Source organism: Halichoerus grypus, chromosome 7 (genome assembly GCF_964656455.1).
Source record: "Halichoerus grypus chromosome 7, mHalGry1.hap1.1, whole genome shotgun sequence".
NCBI lineage: Eukaryota > Metazoa > Chordata > Mammalia > Carnivora > Phocidae > Halichoerus > Halichoerus grypus.
In genome coordinates, this window is record NC_135718.1 from 16,295,169 (window position 1) to 16,319,632 (window position 24,464).

Below are 24,464 nucleotides of genomic sequence, written 5' to 3' on the forward strand. Positions count from 1 at the left end.
AGACAAGCACAGACACTGAGAATGAACACTCAGAACCTAGCTGTCCAGCAACTTGACGGAGTCCTTTTCGGTCTGCTTGAATCAAATAGTCAACATTTGAGCTCAGGGTCTTTGTTTTTTATTTTACTTTCCTAGTAGTTCATTTGTATTGTATTTCTCTAAAGTCTCAGGCCACGATGGATTAACACACAAAGCAAGGCAAACTGGACCCCCGCCAGAGATGGTCTGAGAAGCACTGCTCCCACTAGCAGCTAGAGAAGAAAGCCCAGAACTGGCCACGGATTTCCACCGTCTGGGAGGCTCCAGCTCACCAACAAACTGGGCAACTGTGATGTGCACGGTAGTCTATTCAGCACCGTGGGGGGGGGGGGGGCGGGGTAGGTGAGCCAGGAAGCAACACCCTCATCTCCTCTCTCACCGGGTTTATCTCCTCACGTGTGAGGACACACAAAGAGCCCATGGTAAGGCGGTCTCGCCACCAGTAACAGACAACAGCATGGTGACAGTGGTGACGACCGTCAGCACCACCAGGACGTGGCCCGGAATGTCCCCTTGGTACTGCACATGTTGGTCCGTGGGGGTCTTCCCTCTCTGCACTCACCCCCTAGGCGATCCTCAGGCGATAAATGCCATCCTCAAGTACAAAGTCTCTGTCTATCCTCTCTCTTGTGCCCCGGACTCCAACATCCAGCTGCTGACTCAGCTTTTGTCCCATCTGCACCTCAAACTTGGGTCTGAAACAGAACTCTGCTTCCCTGATTCTTCCCCAGTCCTCCCCATCTCAGGAAACAACACCCCCTCTCCCTGTGGGGCTCAACCCCAAATCCTTGACTCTTCCTTCCACGTTCCATTCAGCGGCCACTCCGAGGCTCTGCCTTCAGAACAGACCCTTGGTCCGACCATTCCTCAGCGGCTCCCAGTGCTTCCCCACTACACGCCACCGTTACCTCTTGTGTGAGCAGCTCCAAAGACTGCCTGACTCGATGCCCCACGTCCCCCAAAATTGCTTCTCCTTCCACCTCTCTTCTCTACCTGGCAGGTAGTGTCATCTTGTAAAACAGTAAGCCGATACATGTCATTTCCCAGCTCGAAGTCATCGAAAGACTTCCCAATCTACTCGCAATAAACTCTCAAGTCTTGACTCTGACCCACAGAGTCTCTAGACCTGACTCCCACCTACCTCTTCTGCCCCATTTCTTGTAATCCACCCCTTGTTTGCGCCTTCCAGACACTCCCTGGCGGACACACTAAGCTAGCTACTGCCTCAGGGCCTTTGTGCTTGCCACCCGCCTGCCTAGCCTGTTCTTTTCCCTGCTGTCTGGAAGGCTTGCTACTCCTTTCACTCAAGTTTCTGGCTCAGAAGTCAACTCCTCTAAAATAGCGGGGCTCGCTAATGCCCATCACTCTGTTAACCTCCTCCCTTACTTTTTCTCTTTTGCACTTTATTTCCACCTGAAAGGACATTACTTGTTTATTCACTCGTCTATCATCTAGTTCCTTTCCTAGAATGGAAACTCCGTGAAGGGCAGGCACCTGGTACTCTCTCTGCATCCCGAGAACTTAGAATAGCGTCTGGCATATCTATTGACTGAGAGAATCAAGAATGTACTAAAGTTAATAAAGAGATTTCTGTGTGCGGGCACAGTACCAGGACCAGAGTCATTTCACTCAATACCCACGACAACGAGGGGCCCACAGAGGCACCTCCAATTTTAAGGTTGGGAGCAGTGAGGACCCGTGGAGAGCACCTCCCAGTGTCTGGAGAGAGGAGCAGCCCGTCACAGCCCCCCACTCTCCTGGCCTCAGGAGCGGGTCTGTGACTCAAGCTAATGAGGAGCCTTTCTTGGATTATTCAGCTGGAATCGGCAAACGGGAGTCTTTTCTCTCCGGGGTGGAGCCGGGCGCTGCCCGCAGCCACGGTTCCAGGTCGCTCTGGGGGCCAGGCTGAGGGAACGGCAGGTGCGCGCGGAGGACAGAAAGGGTCTTCACGGCGTTCAAGGCCCTGGCTCCTGCTCGCCCCAGGGGACCCCCCCCGACCCACCCAGTACAATTAGAGGAGTCCGTGGCTTTCCATTTCCGCCCCCGAGAATCTGAGTCAGGTTTCTGGCGCTGACAAGCCGGTACTCGGACTAGAGACAACGCGCACTCTCAGACTCGAGCTCCCTGCGCTCCGGCCCGATGTACAGAGTGAGGAAAAGACAGAGCCCGGGAAGGACCAGGGTGGTTTGGCCAGATCCCCTCCCGCCCCGTGGCTGTGAAGAGTCTCCACCGTCTGCAGGGCGACCCAGCGCCACCCGGGCTCTTACCTCGGAAACCGGACCCCGACGGCAAATATGGTGACGCCTCTTTCCTTCAGCTGCTCGGCGGGCAGCACCACCTGCCCTTGGGACCGCCCGTCAGTGGCGACGACCAGGATCTGGGGCACGGAGGCATTTCTGCCCCCGGGGAACCCCTTGCGCAGAAGGTATTTCAGGGCGAGGCCTGTGTCTGTGCGCCCTCCTCTGAGCTCACAGGGAAGGAGAAAACAAGGCTGGGCGTCAGTCACCCACGGACGTGACAGCCGCGCTCTCCCAGCAGAGGCCCCAAGTGACAATTCCAGCACGGGACGTGCACTTTCTCACTCCCTGAACCACACTGGAGAGTAGAAATGCACTTTTCCCGTGGACTGAAGGCTCACCCCGCACACTTCTGTTGTGTTACGTGATAGTGTCATTCTCTGGGCACGTCTTTTGACTGTCTTCCCGCGCCCACCCTACCCCCCCGCCTCCGGTGACAGCTCAGGGCTGACAACCCTCATTGTGTGCGTCTCTAACACCCACCTCCCGCCTCCCCCTATCTGTATCATTCCCTTCTTGTTACGGCGGGGGGGGGGGGGGGCGGGATGGAGGGGAGCAGGTCACTGAGCTGAAGAACACCGTGTGCATCTGTAAGAGTGATCGGAGGGCCTGAGGGGGCTCACGTCTGTGATCAGGCCTTCCTGGCTCGCTTTCCAGCTCAGGGTTGGGTGCTGCAAGGCTGAACTGATGGACGACTTCCAGATCAGGGGACGTTACAGCGGTCCCACCTCACCACAGCCTCGTTAGAGGGACGGTCCGCTGAGCTTGGAGTGAAATCTTACAGTAGGACGCTCACATCCTGGGGCGGTGGGTGGGGGAGAACTGCCGGCTCTCAGAGTCAAGTGGGCAGAAAATGGCGATTCCCTACAATGGGTTTTAGGCCAAACCTTTCAGTGGGAGGCAACACCGACATGAAAAACAGCGTTGAGGCTGATGGAATCACGGCGGATATTAACTGTACACACGGAGAAAACCGTTAGATCGTCGTTCTGAAGTGCTAATCACAGACTGTAGATTTGGGGGTGCACAATTATTCTCAGATCACACTGAGCGTCAGTGAAGGCAATGCCTGCCTCGCAGAGGGCCCTACGGTGGTTCTTCTAATGTGCAAACATCCAAGTGACGGGAGGCACGGCCAATCTCTGTGTGTGTGCACGTGTGAATGTGTGTACACTTTTGAAACGCAACGCTGAAAACGCTCCGTTCTCATGCAAGCCCGACGTGGCCCTCCTGCCCGGGCATCTCTCCTGCTCTGTTCTCCTCCAAGCGGCTCCCCAGAGATCCCTCTAGGCTCCTTTCATTTAGTGGTTCCTTCTTCCTCTCGGTCCTCAAAGACCTCTCCATTCAGCAGAGAGGTGAGGGAAGAAGAGCGAGGAGGAGTGTGCTTGGAAGGATTTATGGACCAGGCCCAGAATATTCTTTACTTTTACTGCTTTCTGTCCTAAGTGAGCTCTTAAAGGGCAATTCTCTCTGTGGAGCTCCATTAAGTTAATAAATGTCACAAGAGTGGATAGCTCCCAGAATGAAGACTCTTTGTCTACTATATATCAGCATCTGCATCAATTAGAAAGCCAGTTTTCAGCCCACTGGTGTTTACTGTGGACTCTCTAAAGGGAAGATAGTGAGAGGGAGACCAGGAAGCATAACATGACCCCAGCCCTCAACAAACTATTGGTCTAGCTGAAGAAACAGGACCTACCAGCAAATAATAATTATCAATCAAAGGATGACAATTAATGAGAGTTCTGAGGAGGGCTTCACTGTGGGGAAGAGCTGTAAGGAACAGGCTCCTCAGCAGGGAAAGTGCCTCATGGGGTCTTGGTGGGTCCATGGATTAGGAGAGGAAGAGGCCACCCCAATCAGGGGAAAGGGTGTGAACAAAGACACTGGGGAACACCACCAGCCGAGTCCTGGGTCTAGTGAGCAGAGCCTGGCTTGGGCAAGGGGCTTATCCAAGGGGAACAGAGCACACCAAGTACCCCCAACCCTCTTCACGCTCTGCTGGGTCACACATGAGATACTGAGGACAACCAAGAGGATTTTGACTTCCGAGAAGACTGCCACCTTTACCAAAGCTCGTGTGTGTGTGAAATCTTCCTCTAAGGTTCCTGGAAAGGCAAACTGTTTCCCGTTTCTAAAGGATAATACTCACGCTGAGTTGCCACTTCATGCCAAATATTTCACCTACTCCTGTTACTGAATGTAATCCTTCCAACTATGGTAAAAGGTGCTAATAATACCCTCATTTAACAGATGAGGAAACTGCAGCCCAAGGGACAGTAATACTAAATGCTAATATTTCCAGAGCACTTCTCATGTGGCAGGCACGACCATGTTTTGTTTGTTTTGTTTTGGTGTGTGTGTGTGTGTGTGTGTGTGTGTGTGTGTGTGTGCAGGTGCTAAGCTCCAATAATTCTCACCATAGCTCTCTGAGATACGGGGAGTTCAGGGAAAGGCCTTATCGAAGGTCACACAGCTCATGAACGTGGAGGCAGGACTTGAACCCTGGGCCCTCCACCTCCAGAACCCAGGTTCTTAACCATAACGTCATACAGCCATTCAAGTCACCTGCCTCTCACCCAGCTAGTGGAGGTCAGAACTGGAGTTTAAACAGTCAGGCCGATTCCAAAGCCAGTGGTCTTTCTCTCTCCAGGGGTTGGCAAATTACAACCTGTGGGCCAAATCTGGTCTACTGCCAGTTGTTATAGATAAAATTTCACTGGGAAACAGCCATGCCCATTCAATTATGTAATGTCTATGCAGAGACCACATGGCCGGCAAAGCCTGAAGTATTCCTCGATGGCTCTTCACTGAAAAAGTTTGCTGACCCCCACTCCAGACTATTCTACCCAAATGGTCACAACACTCTCTGTTCATCAAAAGCCAAGGAGTGACCATGGAGCTCCCTGGGCCTTCATGCCCCTGGCAGTGTGCCCTATGAGCCTCCTGGATGTGGGTAGAGAGAAATCAAATGTCAAAGACATGGGAGCCCAGGCTCCCAACTGTACTGGCCTGTGGGGAGTCTGCCCTTCCTATTACTCAGCACACAAATGCCTGCGCTATCTGTCCTCTCCACTTCTGCTCCTTAACCCGCCTTTCCCACTGGAACTCTCTGCAGGCCAGGTGAGATCCCTAAAGACGTCTGAACTCTGGGAAATGAGGAAAAACCCTGCCACCTCTGGGGTCCTTACTCTGTAGAGCATTTCTAACTCACAGTCTGGCTCCAGACAACAGACGTCTGAGGCCAGAGTCTCTCCGAAATTTTTCCAATTCCTCTCGAACGGGACTAAACCAGATTGAAAGTAAAGGCTCACAGACTGACTACTGTCTCGGGGAGTTGTGATTGCAATGCATGGACCTTTTTTGGCAGGGGTGGGGTGCGGTTCCAGAGTCTAAACATTTTGCCACTCAAGTGGGTTAAGAACACGGGCTCCAGAGCCATTGGGGCTCAAATATTAGATCTGAAATTTATTAGCCAAGTAAACTAAAAAAGTTACTTAACCTGAAACTCCGTTTCCTTCCCTGTTAAGTAGGGAAAGTAACAGTAGTGAGGATTAAGTGCTGCACCCGGTGCCTCCTAGTACCTAGTGAGGACTCCATCAGTGATAGTTACCATGATAAACTAACAGTCCTATTCCAAGAAGTTTATCTTTTGAGTTAGTCTCAAATTCCAATGAGTTTAAAAATCTCTTGGGAGGCAGAATAATGGAGATTCTCAGATCCTATCGCCAGAGACTCCAAATTGGTGGTGAGTGTGTGACCAGGCTGAGAGTCTACATTTCAAATCAGCTTCCTCTGCCCCAGGGAGTCTGATGCAGGTAATCTATGGAACAGATTCTGAAAAATAATTCATCAGAAAACTCACTGTAGGTAGAGGGGTTTGATTACAGGTGTTTTTTTCCCTCTCTTTTTTAAATCAATAGACAAAAATCTTGGAATCAGTGTAAATGTATCCTTTTAGAAGAATGATTTAATATACTATGATAGTTCAATTCATTGGGTTATTATATAACCATTAAAAAGGATCAACATGAAAAATAATGCAGCTTTATGCAAAAACAAAACAAAACAAAACACACCAAATAATAAGTTAAAAAAGAAACAAATGCTTTGTAATTATAACTCCTCTAAAAGCTATCTGTGAATGTTACCTGTGGCTTGAAAGACACCACAGATAGCTATAAAAGGCTTTGTGCTAAGGTGAAGTGGTGCTATTTCTGGAGAGCTATCTAAATACAGTAAAACTCTGATAAAGCTACGCATGGGGTCCAAAAAAAATGCAATCACAGAAAATCAGAGCTGCGTTCTTGGGAGATTAGGGAAATGACTGAGGGAGACTGCAGAACCAGTTGGCCAGGAGCTCTGGTCATTCGGAGATTTGGCTGGCCATGCTCTATCTGATTTTATGCTATCACGGGGTGCGATACTTGATTGCAGTATTTTTTAAACTTCTTTTTGCAAAGCAGAGACAAGGGGTTGTCAGGACGGTTCCTTAGCCACCTCAAAACACACTTTCAGGGGATCGCTGTGGTCTAAAAAGGCAAGTATTTGGGGGATTTGGGTAGAGCTGTCCCAATCAGTCCAGCCTTTAAAATTTCACTGCAGAAAAAGGGTAGAGTCCTGGAGAGGTCATCACTCCCACTCAGCCAACATTCCTCTGTACTGATTAATAACAACATCTTAATATTTAGTGTCCTCAGCGACCCTGCAACTGTGGCCAAAAAATTAGTTACTGCCTCCTTGCCTTGTTTGCTACCTCTTACAGTCATCGTAGGACACACGAGCATTAACTACGCACAGCCCGGTAAGAAGAGCTGACCTTGTTCAGACACATGAAGAGGCTTCTTTCTCCACCCACCGTGTCCTCATCTGGCACCTTCTTACTGAGTCTCTGGACTTCCTATGTTGTGAATAATACTCTCAAGCCCTTCATTAGGACTTTCAACACAGCTGAGAGGAGGGTCAACCAACTCTTTAGGGGTGAGAGGGGAGGGGAGGGTGGAAAGAGGTGGAAAAGGACAGCTGGGTGGGGTCTACTGGATGAGCCCCTTGCCTCTGTGGTCCTGGCCAAGTCACCTGTTCCTTCTCAGCCTCAGTAGTCTCTTCCATAAAATAACGGGCTGGAACAGATACTGATGATCTATAAAGTGCCTTTTTGAACCAATTTGCTGCAATTTGCTTAGTTTTCAGAAGACAGCGGGGCCAGATGATGGAATCAAAGTCACCCAATTTTTCACTTTCAGTCCTAAACTTAAACCAACAGGTTACTTTTTCTTCTGCCAATGTTAACATGCATATAATGGGTACAGAGATGTTTTTGTAATAAAATGTTATATCAATAATGATATACACTTCATATATCATAAAATTCACCCTTTTAAAAGTATATAATTCCCTGTTTTTTTATTTATTTTTTTTTAGATTTTATTTATTTATTTGAGAGAGAGAATGAGATAGAGAGCGCATGAGAGGGGGGAGGGTCAGAGGGAGAAGCAGACTCCCTGCTGAGCAGGGAGCCCGATGCGGGACTCGATCCTGGGATTCCAGGATCATGACCTGAGCCGAAGGCAGTCGCTTAACCAACTGAGCCACCCAGGTGCCCATCCCTGGTTTTTTAGTATATTCACAGAGTTGTGCAACCATCCCCGCTAAGTCCAAAACATTTCATTGCCCCCAAAAGAAGCCCTACACCCATTAGCAATCACTCCCTATTCCCCCTCCTCACCATCCCTGGGAGTGACTAATCTGCTTCTGTCTCCACAGATTTGCCTATTCCAGACATTTCATATAAATGAAATCATACAACATGTGGTCTTCTGTGTCTGGCTTCTTTCACTGAGCATCCTATTTTCAAGGTTGATCCATGTTGGGGCATGAATCACGTCATCCTTCCTTTTTATGGCTGAATAATATTCCATTGTTTGGATATACCACATTTGGTTTATCTATTCACTCACTAGACATTTGTGTTGTTTTCATTTTTTGGCAATTATAAACAATGCTACTCTGAACATCAGTATACAAGCTTTTCTAGGGGCATACATTTTCACTTCGTTCGGAGTAGAGTCGTTGGGTCATATGGTAAGTCTGTGTTTACCAGCCAGATTGTTTCCAAAGCTGCTGCACCATTTCACAATCCTACCAGCGGTGCATGAGGGTTCCAATTTCTCCACGTCCGTGCCGACACTTGCTACTGTCTGTCATTTATCTTAGCCTTGCTAATGGGTGTGAAGTGGGAGCTCACCACAGTTTTGATGTGCATTTCCTTAATGACTAAGGACACTGAGCATCGTTTCAAGTGCTTATTGACCATTTAAATATCTTTTCTGGAGAAATGTCTGTTTACAAGGTTTCTTGTTGGGATGATGAAAATGTTCTAAAATTAGATTACAGTAATGGTTGCATAACTCTGGAAAATACACTCAAAATCACTGAGCTGTCCCTATTAAGTGTGTGAACTTTATGGTATTTAAATTACGTCAATAAGGTGCTTTTAAAAGGCTAATGTGCGTAATAATCATAGGGCAGGGAGGCAGTGGGAGAGACCTTTCAAAAGTACAGATCCTAAGTATCTGGTATTTAAGTATCCTAGGCCCAGAGAGGGATTCATTAGGTCTGGGAGGGAACCACAGCCCCTGCATTTTTGACACACTCCCTAGGCAGCTCCGACCCAGACCTTCTGACCAAAGATCTCACTTTAACAAGGGCTGCTCTGGGTATCGGAGCCCAAGACTGTTTCTCTATAGGAGACCATTCTTGGGGGGGTAGAAGGCTCCAAAGAACTAGGAGAGACCAGTGTACACTAACGTCATTTTTAACAAACATTTCAATGTGCTCTTTTCCCTTGTACTTTCTTGCATTTGACTTGCCTCTCATTCTGCTCAGGGCACCCCTGGGCTGGGATAGATAGCCTGAGATGAAGCCACTGGGGGTGCGTATAGGGTACCTATAGGGCCCCCAAAGTTCCTGCTGTGCCCAGTGTGGGGGTGCGGGCTTCCTGAGGACACTGGCAGACATACAGCGGCCCGTGACTGGGAAAAGGGCCGCCGAGTCTAGGGCCTTTGCACCTGAAGTTGGTGGCTGGCTATAAAGGGCTGGGACCACGGACATCTGTGGGACATCAGTGGGACTTCAGTGGGCACACGCACAAAAGGGGCAGCAGACACCACAGAGGATCCAGAGATCAGAGGGGAAGGAAAGGCTTCTTCTGTGTGGGTTTGTGAACGCGTGTGTGTAGCATGCAGATATAACACACTTTCATATACATAAAGATGTATGTGTGTGTATATTAGACATGTATATAAAACATACACAAAATACATGTATATTTACATATGCATATTTGCATATACACACACATCAGCTGACTCGTGATGGGAATAATGTTACGACCCCACTACATACATAATTTATAGGGCAGGTATGTGCACGAGCTCTCCAGAACAGAGTCACACTGGAGGACAATCAACATGAATAGCTATTCAGAAATTTTTAAAGCATTCTTAATAACAGAGGAACACTGACTCTTTCTAGAAGACAAAAACGAGGCTCCAAGAAGTGTGGCGAGCCGTCCCAGCCACAGTGGTGACCAGGGAAATAACTGGGAGAAAGAGCCAGAGTTCTTCCCACCACCCCATGCTCTTGACGGGTCTCGACCTTCACTAGCCACTTGGTCCCAGGTTAACTGGCAACTCCACACAATAGCAGCAAACAGACTTTCTTTTTTAACTTGCATGCAAGTTCCCACCTGGGACACTGTTACGTAATAATAAGGAGCAGTCCTGAGAAGGGAATTCTCGTTACAGACTGTGCACAGCTGGGGTTCCCGAAGCCAAACCACAGCCCTCCCTCGGGCCAATCACACCCTTCTAGGGAGCGATCTTAAGAGCCCCTGGCCTCATCCTAACCATGGCAGCATCTGATCATACATACTTGAAGACCATCCTCTTGATTTTTGCCTTCACTTCCTGTTGGGATGAAAACGAATCCAAGCGGAATTCCAGACGAGGAGCGGAACTGAACTGGAGTGCTCCCACTCTGACCTGCAGTAGGAGACAGAGGGCCCAGGGGTCTGAGAGCGAGGTCAAGTCACAAACATTCCTAAGGGACAAGAAAGGACGAGAAAGGTGAATGACCCTGCCTCCTGCCCACTCAACAAATACCAGTACCAAGGCTTTCTCCAGTGTCCCTGAAAGAAGGTTCCAAAGGCCAGGAGGAGCATCTGGAAGGAAACAGTGAATCTGCCTAGGTGCCGTACTGACAACCGCCAGTTCAAACTTCTCAGCCCACATTCTGGCAGCTCTCCCGGCTGGGCTGTGAGCATCTCTAGGGCAGGGTCTCTGGTCACGCTTCCAAAGGCCTCCCAGGTGCAGGCACTGTTTTCAGCAATCTCACACATTATTTCATTTAACCCACAGAGCGCCATCAATACTCACACGGCTGCTGGAGAAACTAAAACACAGAGAGGACACGGATCTGGCCCAGGGCTAGTGAGAAGGGGAACTGGGCCGTTGGACTTGGTGCCTCCGGCGCTCACTAAGCCTCAGTTACACGGCTTGCCTTCTTAGCCAGCGCGGGCGTGCAGCACCATGCTGCCGACCCAGCCCGGGGCGCCGCAGAAGTGAACGGGTGGGCGCGGGGCGGTCCTTCCAGGCCTGCTCCTGCCACGCTGGGGAAAGGCCAGCTCTCCTGACCGGAGTCACACTGGAGGACATGCAACACTGGAGCCGAAGGGCCTCCCGCAGGGGAAGGAGTCAGAGCCACGGGTGATTCCAAACAGACTTGGCCTCCTCATTCAGGAGGCCATTTGAAAAACTCCAACGCCTTCCAAAACCGGAGAAGGGAAACTGAATAAAGTCACTTTCTGGGCCCTTAGGACACTAGCCTGTCTCGAGCAGAAAAGGCTATACACATTTAGGCCTCCTCTCGAGGGCCCACGCCCTGTACCCAATCACTGGCTCTCCAAAACCCCTGGAGAAACTGCATTCTCGCTACTATGCTCTTAACTAACCCCAATTCTGGCCAAGATTGCAAATAGGCCAAGTGATTCATATTTCAGCAATGAGGCTGCCTTTTACCTACTACTTGAACTCCTTCACTGCTGATCCCTGAACAGGCTTGGTGCTTTGGAGACCATCAAAGCACTCAGCCCCACTGGGCCAGCTGCGTCTGCTCCCAATGAGCACAGCCCAGCAGATCTTGCTTTAACAGGAAGTTCTGAGGAGCTGGTGAGCATCTTCAGTAGAAAGAAATTTAAGTCTTGGGTGGGCGTGTGTGGGAGATGGACACTGGAAAACAGCAGTAGAGAAGCTCAGGAGATTCTGAGGAACAACCCTTTGGAAATCTCCCTTGAAGTCAGCTTGTGATCAAGGTGGCATCTCCAATTAGTGGGGGAAAGATGGTCCAGTCAGTAAGTGATACTGGGACAACTGAACAGCCACCTACAAAATAGAGGATCAATCACAAATGGATTCAAGATTTACACATGTAAGAATGTAACCATGAAAGTTCTAGAAGAAAACTTGAATGTCTTCATAACTTCAAAGTGGAAAAAGACCTTACTGTGCCTTGAAATCCAGAAGCCATAAAGGAAAAGGTTGATAAATCTGACTACATAAAGAAAAGTTCTGGGATGCCTGGGTGGCTCAGTCGGTTAAGCGTCTGCCTTCGGCTCAGGTCATGATCCCAGGGTCCTGGGATCGAGCCCCACGTCAGGCTTTCTGCTCAGCGGGGAGCCTGCTTCTCCCTCTCCCTCTGCTCCTCCCACTTCTTGTGCTCTCTCTCTCCCAAGTAAATAAAATCTTTAAAAAAAAAAGTTCTGCAGAGCAAAACATGCCATAATGCAATAAAAAATGAAGACAAACAGGGGCGCCTGGGTGGCTCAGTCGTTAAGCGTCTGCCTTCAGCTCAGGTCATGATCCCAGGGTCCTGGGATCAAGCCCCACGTCGGGCTCTCTGCTCAGCGGGGAGCCTGCTTCTCCCTCTCCCACTCCCCCCTGCTTATGTTCCCTCTCTCACTGTGTGTCTGTCAAATAAATAAATAAAATCTTTAAAAAAAAAAATGAAGACAAACAAACGTTGTTTGCAGCTCAAGTCAGAGGCACAGGGTTAGTTTTCCCAATATGTAAAGAGTGTCTAGGAATTCATATGTAAAAGACCAACAACACAATAAAAAAATGGGCAAAGTGATCACACAGGAAATACAAATGTCTCTTTAGTATGAGAAAAGATGCTTAACTGTACCACAGGGAGGTGTAGCAAAAAGCTAAATACAATGTTTGCAGGGGAAACTAGCAAGTTCTCAAACATTTCTGGTAAGAACATAAATGTTACTGCATACATGGAGAGCACTTTGTCAATATTATTGAAAGTTACAATTGCAGGGGCACCTGGGTGGCTCAGCATCTGCCTTCATCTCAGGTCATGATCCCGGGGGTCCTGGGATAGAGTCCTGCATCGGGCTCCCTGCTAAGTGGGGAGTCTGCTTCTCCCTCTTCTCCCCCACCCCCGGCTCGTGCTCTCTCACTCTCTCTCTCAAATAAATAATCTTAAAATAAAAAGTTACAATTACATAGGAAATTTATCCTACAGATATACTTCCGTATGTGTAGGAATGTGTGAGATAATGGATTTACGAGCTCACAGTGTATTTGTAATATCAAATGTCTGTCAGTAAGGGATTGGTTAATTAATCCTCAGGAAATCCTTATGATGGAACATTAGTAAGCTGTAAAAAATAATATAGATCTATATTAAGGCCAGGTTACCTATATACCTAGATATGGAAAGACTTCCAAGATAACATGAAGAGGAAAAGGCGAGGGATGGAACAGTGCATATAGCATGATATACTTCATATTGCTTTGTTTGCATGAAGCGATTCCGGAAGCATGCTCATGGAAGCAGGTAGGGACGGGGGCGCCTGGGTGGTGCAGTCGGTTACACGTCCGACTCCTGGGTTTCGGCTCTGGATGTGATCTCAGGGCCACATGCCCAGCATGGAGTACACTTGAGACTCGCTCTTCCTCTCCCTCTGCCTCTCCCTACCATGCGTGTGCGCACGCTCCCTCTCGCAAATAAATAAATAAATAAATAATAGATCTTTTTAAAAAAAGCAAGCAGATAGGAAAACTGGGCAGATGGAAAATGTGAGTAGGGACACTCGGCATTGAATGTGTTTTAATTGAACCATGTGAATGATTACTTGGTTAAAAAAACAACTCCCTTGAGGCCAGCAGCAGCTGGGTCTATTTACTCGACTCAAACAGGAAGGCTACAACATCAAAACAAAACAAGATGGAAATAGCTTGAGTCAGTGGTTAAGGCATTTAATGTAATTGGTGGGTTGGGAGCAAAGCAGTTGCCTTTTATCTTCGGTTTACTGTATGCTCAGGAGCGAGCCTGCCCAGATTGCTCGCCGCTCTATAATCGCTCTGCTCTCCGCTGCAATCACTGTATTAGAGCCAGGAAGCGAACTTCTCGGCTTTTAATTGCTGGGAGGAAGACTTCAAACACCTTCCATCCACCTCCACAACGGAGCATCCATGACAAGCCTTAACTTACAGCGACTTGAAAGCTAAAGTTTTAGAAAGTAAAATAAGGCGCAGATCCCTTGCACATGGAGGAATAAGGAGTCAGAGAAACGCAGCAGCAAAAGCAGAAAGCCTGAAGCACAAATCAGATCGAACCGTCTTCAACGGCTCTCCTGCAAACACCCTTTGCTAGCATCCCAGCAAGTCTGAGCGGCTCAAGGTCCACATGCTCACTCGCTCACTGAAACAGACCGCGCCGCCAACCCCCTTGCTCAACGAGTCTTGCTGCGAGAAAGTTTTTCTCAGGTCCAGCCCAAACAGAGCCCTCTGCGTGCCCAGATTCTGTCTGAATGAAATAGAGCCACTCTGCACCTTCTTTCACCTGAACGTGATAATCAGCTTCCCTCATCTATGGAAGTTTCCAGGGCTCTCACTGCTCTGGCTCCTTGGGGTGGGTACTGCCTGGTTTGCCAATTTCTAACCTAAAAATCAGCCTCCGGAACATAATGCCATATTTTAGATGTGGTCTGGCAACACCGGGTTTTAATTCCCTGAACTCTGGGGACCTGTGGTTGACCAGCCATGAAGTCTTTGTGGTGGTTTTCTTACCCTCTTGGCGGACGCTGAGTTCCATCAGCACCCACCCCTTACACAAACACACACACACAGTGCCACCATGCCAGCTATCCATTTGCCATGTGACAGGGTGACTTCTGAGGGTCACCTCATTCTGACCCAGGAACCACCCACAGGAAGGGACAAAGGTCCTAATGGAACAGGTCCTGAGCTGAGCGTCTAGAGCCCCAATCCTTCCACACTTAGCTGTGTCCTCCGGTTACTGTGTGACCCCAGGCAGTTACTTAGCCTCTCTGAGCCTGTTTCTTCATCTGTAAAATGTTCACCAGTAATCCACACAGCTCTTCTCTCCCAACCTACCATCCTCTGGGGCCTCCAGGCCACCCATTTCAGGACACACACTACCTCACTGCCAACATCAAACGTTCGATCTTTATGGCTCTTTCTCCACAAATAACTCATGAAACTTCATAGGGGAAACACCTCCCTTGAAACGCAGGACCCTGTGCAGAAGGTGGGGACTCAGCAGTCCTTGGCCCCGGCCCTCGGAGGACCTGCGATGGCTTCACAGGTGGAACGTCCAGGCGGCTCAAGCCCAGATGGAATGGTTTCTGCTACGGTGTCTTTGGATGGCCGTGCCGGACGGCCTGCGGTCCAGGACGATGTGCTCACTCTCCTCAAATTACCTGCCATTCTGGAGAAAATCTGGCTTTCATTAAAAGCCACTTTTGCTCTTCAGTCCTAGAGGTTTTTCTGGGATTAACCCAGGAATGTCACCAGAAAACCACTTCCTTCTGCAACCTGTTTGCAAGTAGTCTCTAATTCAAGTTAAGTATGGCTTCTCAGACCAAAACACCCTTCTTAAATTTTGATTTTTGAGTAGGTTCACATGGTTCACAATCCATCAAGTATAAAAAAAGTAAAACGGATGAGTCTCCTCCTGGATTTGCACCCCATCTGCTCAGTTCCTGGCCTCGCTCTCGACAGCAGATCACTGCTCTTAGCCTCTTTACAGATCTCTCCAAGTACAAACATAGACTTTTTACCGCCCTTTTTCATAAAAAGTAACATGTTACATATACCATTTGCACCTTTTCACTCTCATCTGGGTTGAGGCCCCTCCATCCAAGAGAGCTTCCCCATTCACTTTCTACAGCTGCCCCGTGTTTCCCTTATGAATGCACCCTAACGAATTCACCTGTCCCCTGTGAATGGGTGTTTGGATTACCTGAAATCTTTTACGATCGTAAACAACTCTGCAAGGAATAACTGTGTGGTATTTTGCATCTGTGGGAGTATCTGCAGAATAAATTCCTTGGGGTGGAATTCTTGAGTCACAGGGTCCAGGCCTTTGTAATTCGGACAGACGCTGCCAGATTCCCTTCCTAGAGGTGGCACCAGGTTATACTCCCACCAGCAGTGCAAACCCACTTCTACAGATCTGCCACCAGGGCAAGTCCCCAAACCGGATTTTTGCTAATCCAGTAGGTGAAAATGGTATTTCGGTGGCAGTTGTGCTGTTACAGGGGGTGAGGCTGTCTAAGGGCCATCTGTGTTCCAATTTCCGGGAACTGTGTTCGTTGCCCATTTTTCTACTGGGTTGTCCCAAGATGCCCCTTTTAGCAGCGAGAACCACAGTCAGCACAATCTGCTGCTATTTAAGAGCGGCTCTCCAGAGCCAGGAAGAGCAAGAAATGAAGAAACTGGCTGGATTCACTCAGGCAGGAGGAGCTCCTCTCAAGTGAACATATGGGGTGGGAGGTGCACTTCATATTGAGACTCTGGTCTTCCGAGGTAGAGTTTCTGTCTGTCAGCACGCCTTCCCTTTTCCACTGTTCCATGAACACCTCTCCCTAGCGGGGAACCGAGAACGTGGAGCAGCCCATGACTCACACGTGGCCAGATCCTCTTTCCCCTCTGACTACGGGGACTGGTCAAGGGATTGTCACGTGACCCACACCCGCCCCGTGGGAGCCCTCCCTGGGACCTTCTGCCGCGTGTGCAGGGAGAGAAACCCACTTTCTTTTAACTGGGATCACTGGCTTGAGGGGCAGTGCGCGGCAAATTTTCCATGTAAGGAAAGCCTGCGTGGGAAGAAAGCCAACCAAGGAACACAAAACTGACGGAATGAGCCCTTAGATCCTGCCATGCCTAGAACCAGGACCCACCCCCTTGGTCTTCCTGTTCCACGAGCCAGTGAATGTCCTCTTCTTCTTTTTTTTAAAGAGTTATTTATTTACTATTTTAGAGAGAGAAAGAGAGAGTGTGGGCACTCGCGAGCCGGGGAAGGGGCAGAGGGAGAGGGAGAATCCCCAGCCCCCGAGGCGGGCTCAGTCCCTGACCCTGAGACCACGACTCAAGCGGATGCCCAACCCACTGGGCCACCCAGGTGCCCCGTAAATGTCCTCTTCTGCTTAGAACTGGATTTTTGTCACTTGCAACCAAAGATGCCCTAATACAAAGATGACAAGACTTGCACTCACCCTCTCAGGGTTGATGTCCAGAGCGTCACAGACCATGATGGCAAAGTGCTTGGACCTTTCAAAGCTCCCCTTCCCAACGCTGTGCGATCCGTCTATCAGAAACAGGACGTCCACTGCGGCCGAGCACTGCATCACTAGGGGAGAGCGGAACACAGTGGGTGACAGCCCGCTTCCCTGCCCTCTGGTCCCCAGAGGGTCTCCCTCCTGAAGCAGAGTGGAGGCAGAAACAACCCTGGGGTGGATCAGGTTGCTGCTCTTCTTAGCACACGGGTGAAAACACCACAGGAGAAGGTCCCAGCCAGAGGCGCTCTCCTCTGCAGCAGGAAGCACACTCCCCTGCCCGCCCCCCACAGTGGGCACAAAGCTCACCAACAGGCCCCTGTGTGGAAGTCTTTGTAATACGGGAGGAGTCCAACTCAACAACGCGAATGGAGCCCTAAGAGGACAGGCTACTGGGCCAGTGAGGGATACCGAAGAGCCTTGGTCCTAGCCCTTGGGGGCCACGATCTAGTCCAGGATCCAGCCAGATACCCTGGTGCATGAGGCTGCATGACCCCAGAGTTCAAGCGAGGATAGCACTGACTGTGTCTTCCCTACATGCCATGCACTGTCTCCGACACTTTATATGTGCTAATTCTTATAACCACCCTAAGATAGACGGCTATTTTCTAATTTTTTAACAGGTTTATTGAGATACAATTCACATACGAAAGAATTCATCCATTTAAAGTATACAATTCAGGGGGCACTGGATGGCTCGGTTAAACATCTTGATTTCAGCTCCAATCATGATCTCAGGGCTGTTGAGACCGGGCCCCGTGCTGGGCTCTGCTCTGAGTGTGGAGCCTGCTTGGGATGCTCTCTCTCCCTCTCCCTCTGCCCCTCCCCAACTCATGCACGCATTCTCTCCAAAAAAAAAAAAAAAAAAAATTAATTAAAAAAATAACAGAGTAAAATATATAACTCAGTGGCTTTTAGTATATTCACAGATACATTCCATCCTTGCCACAGTCATATTAGGACATTTTCCATCACCTCAAAAAGAAACACTAGACCCTTTAGCGATCAGCTCCCTAGCTCCCCACCCCACCCCTAAATAGATGTATGGTTTTTACTCCCAGTGGAGAGATGAGGAAGAAGGACACAGGGCAATTTAGTAACCTTCCTAAGGCCAAAGTACCAGTAAGCGGTGGAGCTGGGAAGCAAACTCAGGCTGTCTAGCTACAGAATCCGCATCCCACCACCTCACCGTCAGGATGTAGGAGAGTGGAAGTCAGAGAAGCACCAGCGAGAAGGCACCAACCAGAAGGCAGTGACTGAGGGGGATTTCACAGGAGAGGGAGGGACGGACACGCAGGGTCTCTGGGAACAGGCTGGGGTGGCTGGAGCAGGTGGAGTGGAGCTGAAAAGGGTGGAAGACGAAGGAACATGGAGGGAGATGAGGCTGGTTGGGGAGACGGTGGTCACATAGCAGAAGACTCCCAAGCAAGACCAAGAAATTCAGCAACAAGGATTTACCCAAGGTTTTCACCCAGGATGGAGACCTAGGTCAGGCCTGTTGGGGGAAAATGACTCTGGCCACAGTGTGAAAGGAAGATGGGAGTGGGGCAGGAACATTCTGGAGTCAGGCAGAGGCCAACATGGGGGTCTAGAAGGTTGACTGACACATAGGCTTACTTTTGTTAGCCGCTGAAATCTTCCCAATGGTCTCCCTGCTTACGTGGACTTCCTGAAGAGGATGAGACTGGCGTACTAGGAGAGAAGACACCAGAAGCAGTCATCACAAAGCAGAGAGGGGAGGAGTCTTTGTCCACATTATGTGACCAGAACCAATAGGTAGTGAAAGGGAAAACTGGAATGTGGAGGAATTTAAGGACGTTGCATCTCAAAAATCACCAGAAACCCCTCCAATTGTTTCATCAGGTATCTTTGTATTTAAATTTGGGTATTTTGAAGCAAAAAATTAAAAATATACATAGAGGGGGATTCAGAGAGCCTGTTATTCTGATGAGTTTTGCACCTGGTTAGGCATGACAACTGGGTGCCCCCCCGGAGTGCAGCACCTTGCCATAAAAATTAACCTTGGATATGAACATACAATTCACAGACAAGCACAAGGGAAAATGTCTGAACAGGTGACAAAATGTTTTTAACCCAAACAATAAGATACCCTTTTAACTGCGAAATTAAATGACCAGCTTCTTCATTTAAATGTAAATGGGGAAAGATCAAATCAGGAAAAACCTTCCCAGTGGTGGCCCTGAAAACTGATAGAACCCTTTTAGAAAACAATTTGGCCAAATGAATGAAGAGTCATAAAGCAGCTTACAGCCTTTGCCCCTGTAGTATGGCACCTGGGAAGGGATTCGAAGGAAGAACAATTTTAGAGAAGGGAAAAGGTACATCAGGACTCTCCTTTCAGGGTTACTTGTGATGGAGGAATGGTGGAGATAACAAATATCCAGAAAGACAGGGCTATGAGTAAACGCTGATAAATTTGTTCAGTGCAATTAATATGAACAAGGGCTAAGAAGTTTTCGGATAGGAAGTTCGTGAATATATCTTTCATTCTCTTATATGATGTCCAGTAAAATGGTAATGATGGTATGTTTAAAAAGTAAACTCTTGAGAGCAGGGGTAACATGCCAAGGAAGCCCCAGACTGCTGAACACGAGCCAATCGTGATGGAAGTCCTAAAGGCCATGAGGGTGCCACCTGGAGGGCTATTCTGAAAAGCCAAGTGCACTCGATTGATGGCTACCGGCAGAAGTCCACGCGCAGAAGCTTTATAAATATCCACGGGTGGTAGGTAAGCATGGAGGAAATACAGTGAGGTGGGCAGAGCAGGGGAGCAGGCCAGGCAGGGGGCAGATGAAGGAATGTGGGGGGGGCTATTGGGAAAAGGGGTAACGGGGAGTGGGGGCAGGGAATCACGACAGGCAGGTACGTTGGGCCCAAGGGGATCCGTGACTGCCAGGAAAGTCATTAGGAGGGAGAAACCAAAGGAAAAAGTCAGGGTCTGGGGTGGGGATGCCTCTTGCTTGCGACACACACCCCCTTAGTCAGCCACCCCCTGGGCTCGCCCCAGCCCCATCTTCTCTGGCTCCTCTCCACTCACTACTCGCCAGTGCAAACTAACGTAGCTCCCAGTTCTCCCCACCTAACCTTCCAGTGGACGGTTTCTGCTCACCAGATAGGCCCTTACCTCAATCTCGACTCACAGAGGATGGTTCTTGGCCAAAATGCTGAACCAGCCATTAGCCCTGCAGACAAGAGTATGGGACAAAAATCTGACCGTCTGCCACTGCGGTTTTGTCACCAGAGGTAGAAACAAGACAAACTACAAATAAAGACTGCAGACTGGGTTTGCAGGGAGAAAAAAACCCTTCCACTTGCATAAAAAATGGCATGTTGGGACAGAGGCTGGGCAATGGTTCAAAACCCGAAAATTCACTCAATAATTCAGCAAATTGGTCTTCCAGAACACAGAGGCTCTCTGCTTCACTGCGGTCCGAGAGCAAGGTCTTGCCGACCCGTGCAGCCGGCTGCCCCCGCCCATCATGCCGAGCTGCTCCCATCAGCCCAGCTGCTCTAGAAGCTCCCAGGGGCAGGAACATCTCCAGCCAGCCTCTCAAAGCCTAGTCCAGCCCTCTGTGCACCGCACGTACGCACTAAGGTTTCCTGAGTAAGCCATGGAGGACTAAGCAGGGCCCAGGAGCCAAGGAATCTCCAAGGCCCTACAAAAAAACCCCAGAAAAACACTGGTCCTTTTTACAAGTCTTACCAGCAAATTCCCCAGCTGGAGACAGGCCAGCAGCCTCCCCCTGAGGGGAAGGCTGGGACCAGAGAACACTCACTAAAGATGTCACTCAGCGAATGTGTCTTTCTATACCGTGTGCTCAGCTGTTAACGGCAGGTGCCAGGCTTCAGATGAGCCCTCCTTGTGCCTTGGGTGACGTTCCCTCTGCTCCCCTACAAGGTCACCTCAGGACGGTGCAGAGCTTCCCCCACAGAACAGGGAGCTGATGAATGTGTGACTGTTGGTTCCCCTTCCGGGTGGGGCTAAGGAGTGGGCAGGGCGAGAATCACTAATCTAGTCAAACCCTTTCACTTTACAGATAAGAGAGCAGAGGCCTAGTCAGATGATTCCTGTACTTTCTCCTCCCTCAGAGGAGCCCCCAGTGGTGAGGCCAGCCCAGAAGTCAGAAGACAACAGCTGTGCGACCCTGGGCAAGTCACAAGCCTCACCGGGCCTCCCCTGCCTCATCCGTCCAACCCAGGAACGGTCAGGTCAAGTGCTCCGTAAACTGGACAGGGCTGCAGAAGGCAAGTTCTGCAATGAGCTAGAGCAGAACCTGGGCTGTGCCCGAGCCTCCGGGGGCCTCCTTCAGGCCCCGTCCCCAAACATATCTCGTTGCTCCTCAGTCCCCTGACCACGAAGCTACTATGTTACACCACCTACCCACATGGCTTAGAGAGGGGGGCTAGGGGGGCTGAGCAACCACCCACCTTCTTCCAGCCTCTCTTATCTCCCCAGGCGCCAGGGAACAGGCAGGTGGCGGCAGGATTCAACACAGCGGAGGCTCACAGACCACAAGAGGATCCTGAGCTAGACTTGGGCGGCCAGACACTCTGTCCACTTGTTCTTACTTGCAGGACAGCAACCTGCAAGACACTCTGTTTCCTTTCTACCACCTCATTTTAACAAGGCTAGAATTTGGGAGAGGAGTAAAAACAGAGTTGATTTTCTCCGTTATTCGTTCATCTATGCACTTCCGGAACACTTCTGTGTGCCAGGCCTGGTGCTGGGCGCCGAGATCATACAGTGGTGAATACACAATAGGTAGGATCTCTTTCTTGTGGAGCTTCTATCTGGTACAGAAGATGGACGCTAAGTTTTTAAAAATTCACACACAAGTACTACATAGCAGAGGTGCCTAGGGCTACAGGTATTAAGGGCACTGACCTCACCTGGGGGACCTGGAGGAGCTGCGCTGGCTGCTGACGGGTGAGTAGGAGTTTACCGGGGTGGCAGTGTTGTGTGAGGGGTGATCTAGGCAGAGGGGTCACCTGTAAGAACCCCTAGGCAGGGAGGGAGCAAGGGGGCTGGGCGGGATTTGGAGGAATGTCGGCTTTGGCGCAGAGGGAGAGAGTACCAGAGGGCACTCTGAGGCCTGAGGTCAGATAAGCAAGGTCTCTTAAGAGCAATGAGGTATCATTTAAAAATTTTAGGCAAGGGGCGCCTGGGTGGCTCAGGCAGTTAAGCAGCTGCCTTCTGTTCAGGTCATGATCTCAGGTCCTGAGATCGAGCCCCACATTGGGCTCCCTGCTCAGCAGGGAGCCTGCTTCTCCCTCTCCCTCTGAGCCTCCCAGCTGCTCACTCTCGCACGCTCTCTCTCTCAAGTAAATTTAAAAAAAAATCTAGGCAGGGGGTAGGGGTGGAGAGGGGTCCAGGCATGATCAGATTTGCATTGGTTTTTTTTTAAAGATTTATTTTTTTATTTTAGAGAAAGCTTGGGGGTGGGCAGAGGGCAGAGGGAGAGGGAGAGAGAGAATCTCCAGCAGACTTCCCACTGAGTGCGGAGCCCAATGTGGGGCTCGATCTCACGACCCTGAAATGACCTCAGGCAAAATCAAGAGTCAGACACCTAGACAACTGAGCCGCCCAGTGCCCCAGATTTGCATTTTGAAATGACTGTTCTGTGCACAATGGGCTGGAGCAGAACCAGGTGGACCCAGGGAGACCAATCGGGAGACTACTGCAGTGGTCCAAGCATGAGATGATAGGGCTCACACTAGGCAGGTGGCCATGGAGTAGAGAGTTGCAGATGTATTTGAGAGACCTTTAGAAGTTAAAACTGACATGATGTGAAGCAAACCAAACCCCTTAACACCTTACCCCTGACCAAAAAAGCTTACCTCCAGAAAACAGGAAAATGAAGAGGACTTCCAGCAACAGGAAAGAGGGCATGTTGATATAACTATAGGGCAGGACAGGAAAAAAAGCATCAGCAATTAACTCTGTGTACCCCAAGTCACCCCCAAATGAGAAGAAAACTACTCAGCCTTTTTGAGGGCACAAAGATGACCCTAGAGGCTCCTCCTTGCCATAATAAGCATATTAGCCAGAAAAACACCCAAACTCCCTAAAAGTCATGGGAGACTTTGCTCCAATGACTTTGTTTCAAAGGATGGTCTAACATCTTTCCCGGACACCCATCCCCCCACCCCCACAGCTCCTTCACAGACTCCACGAAGGTATGCTCTGCCCGAGGTTAAGAGTCCTGGGTCCTAGTTTGGCCAGGCCCTGACAAGCCACATGACCTTGAGTAAAGTCCCTCCTTCTCAGTGCCTCCATTTCTTATGAGGAGTTAGAGAGATTGAAGATTTGATTTCTAATATCCTCATTTTCTGAAACCTTCTAGCAAGGTCTGGAAGCCTACACTTTCCAAATTATTTATAAAAAGTAATGTGCAACAAAAGTGTTTTTTTTTAATTATTATTGCCTAATCATGTTTATAGTATAGATAATATTCAGTTCCATGGGGCCTGATAACAATTTTTGAGGGAGATAAGGGTGGAAAGTAAGAGCTTTTAGTAAGAACGATAGACTGTAATTTGATTCTATAAGAGCACATACATGAGATATACTTCTGATTTTAGCTGTGAGGCCCAGGAAATAGATCATTCATTATCTTTTCAACCACAAAGATATGATGTACAATTCCGACGGTTACACTTTAGCAAGTGTACTCGCAAGTAATATAAGAGCTGAAAGGGATCATACAGAATGAAATTTATAGACTTTTTCCCCCCAGTATAAGTTAGTGGGGAGAAATCTAAAAATATCTGAACAATAGGTTCTAGAAATTCTATTTTTTGCCTTTTGGGATCCAATACTTATTCAAGGTCTTACCCTCCACATTACATTTGCCCATTAGAAAAAAAAGACAGCCACAGGTAGGTCTCACTGAAGTTTCCTTCTGTTAAACACATAATGTTGACAGTCACTCGGGACAATTCCAAAGAGAAAATCCCAGACAGAGACATGGAAAGGGAAACACTGCAGGGAACCCGCCCCCCCCCCCCCCCAGGTTCCAGAGAAGAGAGCAGAGGGCAAGGTGGTCGGTACAGCATGGGGTACCCACGGGTGCAGCCCAGAGGAACTCACTTCCGCCTGATGCACCCAAATCAGAAAGTCCCTGTAACGTCTTAAGTAAACAACGCTCTCCTGCATTCCTGCATCTAAGAACGTGGAGGAAGGGCCGAGTTTTCATTTATGTATCTTGGGTCTTCGGATCACCCCCCCCCCCCATCTCCACTGGCAGATGTCATTTCTCCAAAACGCGGGGTGGGAGTTTCCTGCTCATCCTCAGCAGCTCACCAAATGCCTTTAAGGTAACCAGCACTAAAATGAATTCTGTTGTCAAACACCCTCCACCATCTCTGCCAGGACATTAAGAACACATCTCCCAGCTGCAGCAACAAAACACAACTTGACTCCTCATTCAGAGGATTCTGAGCAGGCTGGGGAGCAA

General features: G+C 49.3%; 1 protein-coding gene across 3 annotated transcripts in view; it reads right to left on the reverse strand.

Moving 5' to 3' along the window:
- The window catches only part of VWA2 (von Willebrand factor A domain containing 2), a 45,297-nt gene that overhangs the window by 15,063 nt on the left and 5,770 nt on the right, over positions 1–24,464 (reverse strand). For 2 of the 3 annotated variants that reach the window (XM_078077088.1, XM_078077089.1), the window contains exons 2-6: positions 22,846–22,907; positions 18,604–18,678; positions 16,927–17,060; positions 10,269–10,378; positions 2,307–2,501 (exon numbers count right to left, since the gene is read on the reverse strand). In XM_078077088.1, coding sequence (XP_077933214.1) covers positions 2,307–2,501; positions 10,269–10,378; positions 16,927–17,060; positions 18,604–18,678; positions 22,846–22,897 — 566 coding nt within the window. In that variant the 5' untranslated portion in view covers positions 22,898–22,907. The remainder of the gene's footprint in view (positions 1–2,306; positions 2,502–10,268; positions 10,379–16,926; positions 17,061–18,603; positions 18,679–22,845; positions 22,908–24,464) is intronic. The other variant, XM_078077090.1, reaches the window with a different exon arrangement.